This window comes from Oryctolagus cuniculus, chromosome 5, assembly GCF_964237555.1.
Source record: "Oryctolagus cuniculus chromosome 5, mOryCun1.1, whole genome shotgun sequence".
Classification (NCBI taxonomy): domain Eukaryota; kingdom Metazoa; phylum Chordata; class Mammalia; order Lagomorpha; family Leporidae; genus Oryctolagus; species Oryctolagus cuniculus.
Genome location: NC_091436.1, coordinates 87,528,990 through 87,541,001, shown reverse-complemented (window position 1 = coordinate 87,541,001; position 12,012 = coordinate 87,528,990). Strand labels below are relative to the sequence as shown.

The window sequence follows — 12,012 nt, the reverse complement described above, 5'->3', positions numbered from 1 at the left end:
GCTGGAATATAGGAAACAAAATATTTATTTGGGTCTCTGTGTATGAGTCAATGAAAAGCAGGCTCTTGTTTCACATAGACTTCTATTAGGCAGTTTTCTCCATGTAGTTATTTTTTAAGATTTATTTACTTATTTCAAAGGCAGAGTGACAAAGAGATACTCTAACCACTGGTTCACACAACAAATGCTCACAACAGCTAAAGCCCAACCAGGGCAAGGCCAGAGCCAGGAACTCCATCTAGGTCTCCCACATGGATGGCAAGGACCCAACTACTTGGGTCATCATCTACTGCCTTTCCAGGCACATTAGTAGGAAACTGGATTGGAAGTAGAGTACCCAGGACTTGAATTAGCATTCTAATATGGGATACCTGAGTCCTACACAATGGTTTAACCTGCTGCACAATGCCAAACCCTGGTAATATACATTTTGATTTCTTTTATTTGTTTATATCCTTACTGTATTTCAAAAATGACTTCAGGTGGGGTATACTGGGTAAGGTATAGAAATGCCTGATGTGTGCCTATATTTGTACATTAAGGAGCAACTGCCAATAGTAATCTGAAGATTAGAGAAAATATTTTAAATATCAACTATAGGAGCTCAGGGTATTCCTGAAAACTTTTTAGGCAATTCTAAACAAGTCTCAGTTCTTTATATGGTAGCATTATTTGCTTTGAAATGAACTCTCAGATTTATAACGATGAGTAGTCAATCATGTTTTGCAATAAGTAGAACTAGGAGACCCACTGGCCTTACAGACAAGAAGGCCACCACTGAAAATCACAGTTACATCTTGTGGAAATGATCTACACTCTCTATTCTGTTTAATGGAGAATTGGAGGGGGTCTATTAGCACAGAGAGTCGAAAAGATCTATGCTTTCTCATGAACAAGCTAATGTACATTTTTCTACTTAAAAGGCACTAGAAGTGAGGCAAAAGCAGCATAATATTATTTGTGTGTAATAAGATGAGTTTCAAGTGCCTGAAGTTTGACAGACAGGTGGCTATGTAGAGTCTTACAGGAAAGTTCCACAAGGAAATACTCCCTGCTGATTGGAAATTTTCCAGATGACCTAAGTTCCTCTGTTGTAATAAGACAAGACAAGGACCAAGGAGAAATAGATAGCAAAACCCTGGATCCCTGAATTTTTGGTGATACCAGGTACCAACCCGCTTTAAATGGTAGGGGTTGGGGCCCGTGCTGTGGCAAAACCGGTAAAGCTGCCGCCTGCAGCGCCAGCATCCCATGTGGGTGCCAGTTTGAGTCCCGGCTGTTCCACCTCTGATCCAGCTCTCTGCTATGGTCTGGGAAAGCAGTACAAGATGGCCCAAGTCCTTGGGCCCTTGCATCGGGGAAGAAGCTCCCAGTTCCTGGCTTCATATCAGCACAGCTCCGGCCATTGCAGCCAATTGGGGAGTGAACCAGTGGATGGAAAACTCTCTCTCCCTCTCTCTTTCTCTCCCTCCCTCCCTCCCTCCTTCTCCTTCTCTCTATGTGTAACTCTTTCAAATAAATAAAATAAATCTTTAAAATAATGGTAGGGGTTAAGGCTATAACTAGGTTCAAAGAACCAATCACAAGTTCCACAGAAGGTAGTTTTTTATTCTCATGCATGATGCTGTATAGAAAACACTCCTTACAAATATGTACTTCCAAGTGCATCAGCTCATTTGATTGACTCAGAGTTCTCTGATTTTTTTTTTTTGGGGGGGGGGGACAGGCAGAATTAGTGAGAGAGAGAGAGACAGAGAGAAAGGTCTTCCTTCTGTTGGTTCACACCCCAAATGGCCACTATGGCCAGCCAGCACGCTGCGCCGATCTGACCCAGGAGCCCAACCAGGACTAGAACCCAGGGTGCTGGCGCCACAAGAAGACCTCAGCATGTCGCTTCCCCATCTGATTCTTATGAAGAAAAGGGAAGAGAAGGCGGCCATCCGTATTGCTGAGTCCTCAGCAGCCGGGAGTGCAGGCTTTCCCACAGGCCCTGGGCTTGGACGCCTGGCCATGCTGCCTTCCAGAGCACTGCAGCGTCCCGTGTATGAGTCCTGCTAGGTTTAAGGTGCATCACCTCCTCTTTCAGGGAAATGACCACCAAAGTGTTTCCCTTCAAACAGCAAATTCCAGGTGAATAGGAAAGCATGCACATGGTGAGAGGGAACTCCAACCCGAGCATAGCAACCAACACCAAGCTTTGGTTCCCACAAAAGCCATCAAAAACCGAGCTACAGAGTCTCCAAGGGTCTGATAGAACTTACAAAGTCTTCACAACATTCAAAGTGTAGCTGAGGAAGGGTGAGAGATTCCCACTCTGGATTCTCACCACTAATCCTCTCTAAACAACTGTGGAATCTGGAAACTGGAAGTCACTTTGGGGAAAACGCACATCATCTCCTGTCTCCTACGGTCCTATGCCCAGTCACAGTCCTGGAAGGATTTGATCCCTGCAATCATTTTGTGCTATTAGTGAAAACCTCAGGTCTACATAGGGTTATCAAGACATTATGACACATACTTCCACATGAGAAGAGGCAAAAAAAAAAAATGAAAGCAATATTCAAATGAAATTAGGAAATCATTTCTCATTTGGGTCCCCAAATTTTTTAGTTAGAGGCTGACGTTACTTGCTTTAGAACTGCATGGTTTGGGGGGCCAGCGCTGTGGCACAGTGGGTTAGGCCTCCACCTGCAGCATCAGCATCCCAGCTACTCCACTTGCAATCTGGCTCCCTACTCGTGGCCTGGGAGGTTGGTGGAGGATGGCCCAAGTGGTTGGGCCCCTGCACCCACATGGGAGACTCAGAGGAGGCTTCTGGCTCTTGGCTTCAGATCGGCCCAGTTGTGGCCATTGCAGACATTTGGGAAGTGAACTGGCAAGATGGAGGATCTCTCTTTTTGTTTCTCCCTCTGTCTGTAACTCTGCCTCTCAAATAAATAAATAAATCTTTAAAAAAAATTGCAGGGTGGGGAGGAACCTCAAACAAGTGAGGGCAGACAGATGAGTCCCTGAGTAGTCTCTGCGTCAGGAAAGGGACAGTTGAATTACAACTTAATGGTACTCCTATCTACTTAGAACCTTAGTCACTATCATGGACAGAATTAAAACAAATTCCTAATGTAGCCTCTTTTGGGGTCATCAAGCTGAGTAAATAAATACAACTGCCGACATCTTCATGAAGCCTTCCCAGTCTCGCCCGCCTGGAATAAGGTGGCACCTGCACTCCTCTGAGCTAGCAAGATGGTAACCTGTGCACATCTTCTCCCCCACTTACGCTAGAAACTCATCAAAGGAAGAGACCATGGCTTGGCATCTTTTACCACATTTTATAAAGTCTTCAAAGATATTTTTAAATAAATAATGGGAAGAGCATTTTCTCTCTTACATCCTCCTCTCGAATCAAATGATCATATGTACATTTTTACCATTTGTAAGGTTATTTCTTACTTCTAAATTGCACAGATCTCTCTCTCTGTCTCCCCCACATTAATTATTTCCTTTTATTAAACTAGCACATCCTGCCACAACATTAAAGGGAGAATTTCACTAGTAGCCACACTTCTCTAGCATGTGCTTGTTTTCTTCTTTTTTTTAATTTCCTAATAGTGAAATACTACAATTATTTAGCTTTAAGCAACTGAACTTCAATTTATGACCTCTTCTTTCATATTTCAAACCAATACTCTGTGATAGGTAATTTTATATGTCAATTTGGCTAAGCCACAGGACCATCTGGTCATACATCACTCTAGATGGTCCTGGGAAAGCATTTTTGGATGAAATTAATACTGATTCAGTGAGCTCTGAGTAAAGCCGGTTATCCTTCATGGTGAGGGTAGGCCTCATTCAATCAGCTGAAGGCTTTACGAGAAAAGAGACTCAGGACCCCAGAAGAAGAGAGAATTCTGAGGGCAGACCACCTCCAGATTTGAGCGGTAATATCAGCTCTTCCCTGGGGCTCTGGCTTTCCAGCCTGCCCTACTGATTTCAGACTTGCCAGTCTCCACAATCTCATGAAGCTGTGACTTAAAACATAGACACACACAGCCTGCGATCTGGGGAATGCTCTTTCAAGTAAAGACTTCTGAAACTACAAAGCTGAAATACTTAGATCAACTTACTAGATGGACAAATTACTAGATCTAGATCCAATATTAGGTGTGCTAGTTATTAAACACAAGTATAAAGCCAGTCATTTGAACTCAATAATTAAAATCATAAAGTGACTGTATTATTTGTCATTTAATTTGAGGTTTATGAATAACAATACAGTTTCTAAACCCAATTATCTCTTCAAAAGATATATTCTGAAACTGTAGAACTCAGTAAAGCGCAGTACACTTAAGGTTTTGATAGCAAATTAACATTAAATAGCATTTAGTCCAACATTTTTCATTTAAAAACATAAAGGACCCTTCAATGGATGTGCTTTTAACAGCTCCCTCAATGAAACAGAAAAAATAACAGTGTTCTTTCATTGAAGTCAAATGAAAAATAATTGTTTCAACTTGACTATGTTACATTACAAAAATAAACATAAATAATAAAAAGGAAAACAAAACAATGCACTAAAACACAGGGCTCAAGGAGCATTTAGCCTAGTGGTTAAGCCACATTCCACATCAGAGTGCCTGGGTTTGATTCCTGGCTCCAGCTCTTGACTCCAACTTCCTGCCAGTTCAGACCCTGATTAGCTGTTGTGGTGGCTCAAGTAACTGGGTTCCTGCCACCCACGTGGGAGACCTGGATTGCCTTCTGCTTCCTGAACCCGGATGCTGCCCTGTCAGTTTTTGTTTTTCTCTCTCTGTCTCTCAAATAAATAATTTAATAAAATAATAACATAATAATTTCTGTTAGCTTCTGTTATTTGAGTGGGCTTTTGATTGAGGCAAGATTTAAAAGCCTTTTGAAGAATAAATCATACATAAAATAAAAACAAATAAAATAAAATATAGAGCATAAAGTTGGATTCAGAAAAAAAAAACACTGTATTACTGTTCTGATTCTGTTGTAAATCATAAAAGGCAACAATCAATGAACAAAAACACTGGATATGTGAGATTTTACTCAATGAGTGGCAAAAATCTAGATAATGCATTTGTACCACCATGAAATCTGTACTTGAATATTTTCATTACAGTGAATTGACTAGCAACTTTCAAATCACATTATGTCATTTTTTGTATTAGTTTATGAGTTTCCATTTTGTTTTAAAGGAACTGCTCATAAATACACTATCTGTATGTCACTGCTTTGAAAAATGAATAAGTTGGTATTCCATTTACGTATAATGTATTCTTCAAAATGTATTTCAGTCCTATCTCCATCAAAACCCTTCTCAAATAGAAGAAGCTAACAGAAATGCTAGCTTTGAACAGAAATCAGTATGTATCAGTTACTCACTTACTAAAACCATAATGTAGCAATCTTGCCTAGGAACAATACTCCATAAAAATTAATAAAGTGTTAAAAATGACTATTTTTGGAATGCCTGAACTTTGACATACATATCATGTTTCAGCAGTTTCAAGACTAAAAGGAATTACTGTTGTAACACATTTTGACACATCAGATGTCATTACAAAACAATTGGGAGCTTACACACGGAACACACAAACAGCCTCAGCCTGGGCCATTACTGAGAAGCAATGAGCCTCAGCTGGGAAAAGAGCAGGAGGAAGGCAGGGCCAATAAATCATTATCCCTGTTTACCCAACTCCCCAGTAGTATTCATATTCAGAGTATAATAATTAGCACCTCATGGGATTTCACACAAATGTTTTGACTAAAAAAGTCTCGGCCTGGGGTTCTTACATTCCAATACAAATGCAGTTTTATCTAGAGTTAACCTATTAAATGCTTCACGGGGATACTCCAGCCATAGGCATACTCTCTGATGCAAACATAACCTTGATTCTTGCACAAATCATGCACATGCTGATCAACCAGCAAAGGAATATTATGATTTTGAAAATAGCCTTTCCTTCATTCAGGCGCACCATAGATCAGGTTGTGCCAGTCAAAGGTGGTACATTACAGAGGCCATCTACTCACATGGCCTTGGTCATCCAGTTCATTGTTGGTGAGCTTCAGCTTGTCAAAGCTGATCACTTGTCTCATCCAAGTCTCCCCGGAGGCAGGCGAGTCTGGATGAATGTACACTCGGGGTGGCACAGGGGAGTCTGCGTTACCCGCCACCATCCATTTAGAGCTGTGGTAAACATACCTAGAAGGCAATGACGAGGGTCTCAGCATATGGACTACTCATTACTTGGAATTTCCAACTCAGTAAAATCAGACAAAATGTACGTCCTTGTTCAAAGGTCTAAAATAAATAAATTTCCTTTTTACATCCAGGAAGATTCCAAACATTTTTCAAAAATTTTCCAAGACTGCAGTGTCCTTCTCAGAGGAAGCGGTGTATTAAGGTTTTAGTGAAAAACACACATACTGTTGCAACAGAAATGCAAACATCTTACTTCTTTCAAATCCCCACATTCACAATAGACATTCCACCCACATTCTGATATTTTCCCACTTTCATCTGGATTTTCAACTGACATAAACAAACTGTTAAGTTGTCAAGCTCACCTTTAAGAAAATAATAGAAATATAGAAATATTTTAGTTATATTTTAAAGCGTCCTACTTTAAGATCAATTCCCATTTTAAGTTATGTATGGGCTGATGGGATACAGTAAACTGACAACAGGAAATTGTCAAAGGTTCCAGTAACTTCTATTTTGATCTGGAAGAAGTCTTATCATAATTTAGAATCATTTTTCTAGTGCTATAACAATACATTGAGTAAAAAATTATCATAAAATGTATTTTCATAATTCATTTTTCATGAACATTTTGAAGGCTCCTTATATATGTACACATTTCAAAAAATTTTGCACCAAAATAAGCCTCATATTTTAATTCCATTTTCCACAAACTTTTGGAAGTATCACTGTATTAATGATTTTTGAAATCAAACTAATTTAAACACTAGAAATTAGTTACTGATGAAGAATAATTATAAATAAAATTATATACTTATATATTTTGCTTCCATTTTGTGTTAAAATGTCACATTGAATTTAAAGCAATACTTTGCTGATGGTATCTGGAAATTCTACTTGTGTAATATATAAATTTCTTTTTAAACAGCATGAAACATTTTCAGTCTCTATGGTGAGATCCTTTGTTTCAACTATTGTCATATATTTCATTCTCTTTTGAGCTCAACATGGCTTCTATTCTCTAATTCATCTTTTGGGAAAAATGCATAATCACAAAATTAAGAATAATTTGTTAAAACCTTCCTCTAATTGGTATGGTGTAATTTCAGTAAATAAATTTCTAACTGTGGGCTTTTGTGGATATTAATTTTATATTCTAATAAGTGACAATCATTTTTAACTTGACCAAATACCACTCAGACATAAGAGAATAACCAAAAACAAATATTTGTCTAACAATGCTAAAAGAGGTGGAAAATAAAATGGAAATCTTAGAAATTTCAATAAGAAACTGCAATATCTATATTAATCATGTAACCATCAAAAGAGAGTAATATGCTCTATCAAAACCTTGAAAATTATACATATTGAATAGTTCAAAACCCCATACACACTACAAGTTACATAGCCTTTGTAAAACACTCTAAATATAAATGCTAAAGCCAAATTTGTTCCTGGAAAGCAATACAAGTGAAAGCAAATTTATGTCTTGCAATTTGATCCAGCATTTTAAATATTAATTTATAAAATGCCCTTGTTTTCTGAGACAGTAAGTAAAAAATCAGTTATGCAAAATAAACTCTATACAAATATATGGAAGAAATTTAGAGAAACATGAGACAAATTTAAAAACGAGTAATTTGCAATCTCATTAAGAATCACATTATCTTCTTCAGTACAAAACGCAAATTAGAATATGAGTTTTAACCCAAAGTATGTTTAAGGAATGAACTTCAATGCTTTCTAGTTGTGTATATATAATTTTAACAAAACTGTATAATGACATACTTAATTAAAAAAGTAATACAACATACTATAGACAAAACACAATAATGAAATTATTTTTTGTTACTCATTTTTATGGCATTTCATGTGGCCCTGTGCTAATTAAAATTTCTGTACTTTTGACACCATAAACCTGTTTCATAAAAGCATAAGTTAAAAAATCAAAACGGATTTAAATTAAAAACCGACTAAATGAGAACATTCATATATTTTAAGAAGAGACACAGATGAGCAAAATTTAAAATAGCACTTCTGATCTTCCAAAGACTCAAAACTTCCTTTTATAAATGTCAGCATTTTTAACTCTTAAGGGAAAATAAAAAGGATTGTCACTGAAAATTGCTGATTTGCTATATTATGTAAGAAAAAGAGCAAAGTTTCCTTTGCAATTGAAGAATGGATCTTTTTAAAGTTCACTTGATGGCAAGATAAGTACAATCTCTCTCAACACAAATATAAAGAGTTTTTTAAATGTATTGTGTTAACTCAGTCAAAAAACAACAAAAGGTAACAATTTACTACCAATGGGGATGTGTTTATCTCCTAATGAATTATGGGATTTTTCTTATGTATAGAAAACTTTAAATAATTTTTAAAGGGAAAGAGCCTACAAACATTCATGATTTTGAACATTACAAGACTGAGTAAATTTATAGGAAGACCAAAAATCGTGACGAAAATACATTTCTATACAATACTTCCTACCAAAATTCTAATTAAAATGAGTCAATATAAAAGATATATTTAGTTTAACAATACATAGATACATTTCTGTATCTATTAAAAGCAAAACAGAAATTAGTTTCCGTATTTGCTGCAAAAGATGGCACTAGCTCGGCTGCTGGAACCATGGCTATTGTTGAATTATAGAACTGGAAACTCTACAGGGCTCTGGAAACAAGGATCACAGCTGTCACACATCAAACAGCCATTAGCTGAAAAATCCTAGCATTTTCTTTATTATCCTGTATCTAATCACTGTACCTGTATCTTTTGTTGTCCACTGGCACAATATCCATGGCAATGTAATATTGCTGGTGAGGATCTAATCCAGAGATCTTCACTCTCATTGCTGGAAACATGCGCCTATTTATAAGGGAGGGGAGAGACAGGGTTGGGGTTCTGTTTTTGCTTGTGATTAAGGACTGAGAACGAATAAGCAAAGAAACATCTTGAATTTCTTTTTAATATGGACAAATTTATAGCATGCATTGTAATAATGGAATTCCAGGAGTCAGAACATAGGGAATGATCAAAACCAAGGTTTGTAAATGTCATTTGTAGCGCTCTGCGTTCATGTGTCCCATGTTTACTGAAGTGTCAGAATAGCTAAAACTAAAAGGACTGAGCACTGAAGGCGTAACGGCACTAAAGCAAGTACCTGATTTTTTAAACAAAATCTATAAGCATATTTACTTTAATAATATAAACAATAAAACGTACCAAACGGTAAAATAGAAAAATACGAATTTCTGAAAGTGATAAAATATATTATAATGTGAAATTTTAAAAGGGTTATAAAAAAAACCACAAGGAGCCAATGTGCCATGCTATAACCAAACAATATGTTCTTTATTGAGACAGGACTTCCTGTCTGCAGCATGGTAAAGGTGAAGTGCAAACATTGCTCTAAATGTGAAAGGTATAGTAAAACTTCTTTATTGAAAGCAGAAACTAAACACAATTTATATTTACCAAATCATTCCTCCCCCCACCATACCTCAAAACTGCTTTTTTTAAAACCACACTTAACGCAAACTTTGCTAATTAAAACAAGTGAAAATCTGCATAGCTCTTGGCTTCCCAGAATGTGTATCAACGGAAATTCTAATGCATCTACTCTTTGAAAAGGACACAGCAGCAAGGACTACTATAGCAAACTATTGTATATAAAAACAAATGCAGCAGTTCTCTTTTTTTAACTTTCATCTAGTGATTTATGTGTAGGACCCTTCCAGGTAATCTAATTTTTGCTCATTTAACCTTACAACACAAATTTTAGTACTGTTATTTACCAAATTTTTCTCATAACAATAATGCCATTAAAGAGTACTCCCACAGAAAAGAAAGTCCATTATTCCTAACTAGGCATGAGAACAATTTACTACTACACTGGCTTTTTTAATGTTATTTCAGTGCACCTGTAAGATAAAGAGTAGAGGTCTTTAACTATATCCTTTATAAGACACTGCTGCTTTGTATTGTTGAGGACTGAATTTGGATCATTAATAAAGGCTCTGTGAAAACGTAGAAGGGAGCATATGGATTCAATAAAATATGTTTTTGTAATTTCTAATAAGTTTGGATACTTTTATGCTATCCAGGTTTTTACCATGTGTACTCCCTGAAAGAGCTGGGTGTCCTTTTTAAGTTCCTTTAAAGGAAGCATATCATTCATAGATTTCATTGCACTAATTGAAAATTTTAAAATGTAAATATATCTATCTACCTCAAATGAATCTGGCCAACAAATCCATTTATTTTAGTAACGATTGATGTGCAAATTTCACACTCTGAAACCGATATAACTTCTTACCATTAAAAAAAAAAAAACACCCGTTTCTTTAAAAAAAAAAAAAATCCTTCAGCAAATGCAGGCTAATGTGTTGATTTCATTTAGGGAAAAAAAATTACCTAACCTACATAACTGTACATCTACAAACAGGTCGGCTTCCAAAAGTCAGGGCAATTATTCCTGCAGTTCTTATGATTAAACACGCACGATGGATAATTCCAGCGACTTTTCATCCTAGCCTAATACCCAAACAGCACAGTACACCATGTTCTCATGGTGCCAGTAAATCGTTAGATGAAGAACCAACCTGAAAGCTTCCAGTCTGAAAAACCAAATCACAGTATGCTGAAGAGCAAGCTGGATTTTAAATATCTAAAAGGAGGGGACGCTGGAAAGACTTCCCTTGTTTCAGAACTGATAACCGGCGCCTAAGGAGAGGCCTGCACTGATGTGAACGTGACCTGGAATCCACAGCCGCCCGCACGCGGCACAACCACCTCGAGGGCTGCAGCATCCGCGGCGACACCGACTTTCGCCCGGGCACTCAGCAGCGTGCGGCTGGCCTATGCTCCTCGCTGATGGCTCTCCAAAGTAGTAGGTAAAGCCATCCCCAACCGTGAATCAAGGCCCAGGGCCTTGTCCGCTCCGTCCGAGCCCGCTGACCAGAGTCCCCTCCCGCCGCAGAGCTGCAAGCCCTTCTCTTTCCTAACCCAGCGAGGGACGAGTGAGGCCGGGGCCGGGGACCGGGGTGGGGACCGCGCCAGCTCGCCCGTTTACCTGCCCGCCTTGGTGATGATCATCTCCGTGCCAATCTCGTGAAAGCGCTTCCAGAGCTCAGCTCCCTGCAGATCCACCCGCGGGGTCTGCGGTGAAGGCAGCGGGGTCCCGGGCCGGGCTAGGGCGGGCGCGGGGGACCCCTTTGGGGAGCCTCCGGGGGACGCCAGAGGCGAAGCGCCCCGTAGGAAGCCGTCCTCACAGTTGCCTGGACAGCAAAGGGCAGAGAAGGGGAACCGTGAGGGCTCCAGAGGGGAAGCGCGCCGGGGACTGGGGAGAGAGGGGAAGCTCTGGTGTCATCGAATCCTCCTGAGGAACAGGCCCATCGACGAACGCACGTTCTCGGCCTGCCCGTGGGCCGCTCGGCGCTCCAGGGAGGCCTGCCGGGCTCCCAAGTTCCGAGCCCCGGAGAGGAGCGTGAGCCGCGTCCACCCCACCCGCCAGGCCTACTCGGAGCCAAGGAAGGGCCCAGAAGTTTCGCGCCCCGCCGCTGCCGCCGGAGTCTGTGAGGCGTGTCTGGCAGAGTCTAAGACGAGTTCCTAAAAGCAGAGTCCCGCACAACCCGCAAACGAAGCGCACGCAGCCTAGCGCCTGGCCCCTGGGCCTTCCCTTCTCCAGAAGCGTCGGAGGCGTCTCGCGGCGGACCCGGCCCGAGGCATCTTCTAGAAAGCTCTGAAACTCTCCGACTGCCCAGCGCCTCTAGTTAAGCAGT

At 39.5% G+C, this 12,012-nt stretch overlaps 1 protein-coding gene across 1 annotated transcript in view; it reads right to left on the bottom strand.

Annotated features, from left to right (window-relative positions):
* TBX18 (T-box transcription factor 18) overlaps positions 1-12,012 on the bottom strand; it is a 30,637-nt gene that overhangs the window by 17,293 nt on the left and 1,332 nt on the right. Inside the window, exons 2-4 of the mRNA XM_008263171.4 lie at positions 11,304-11,508; positions 8,996-9,097; positions 6,055-6,226 (exon numbers count right to left, since the gene is read on the bottom strand). Of these exons, the coding sequence (XP_008261393.4) occupies positions 6,055-6,226; positions 8,996-9,097; positions 11,304-11,508 (479 nt within the window). The remainder of the gene's footprint in view (positions 1-6,054; positions 6,227-8,995; positions 9,098-11,303; positions 11,509-12,012) is intronic.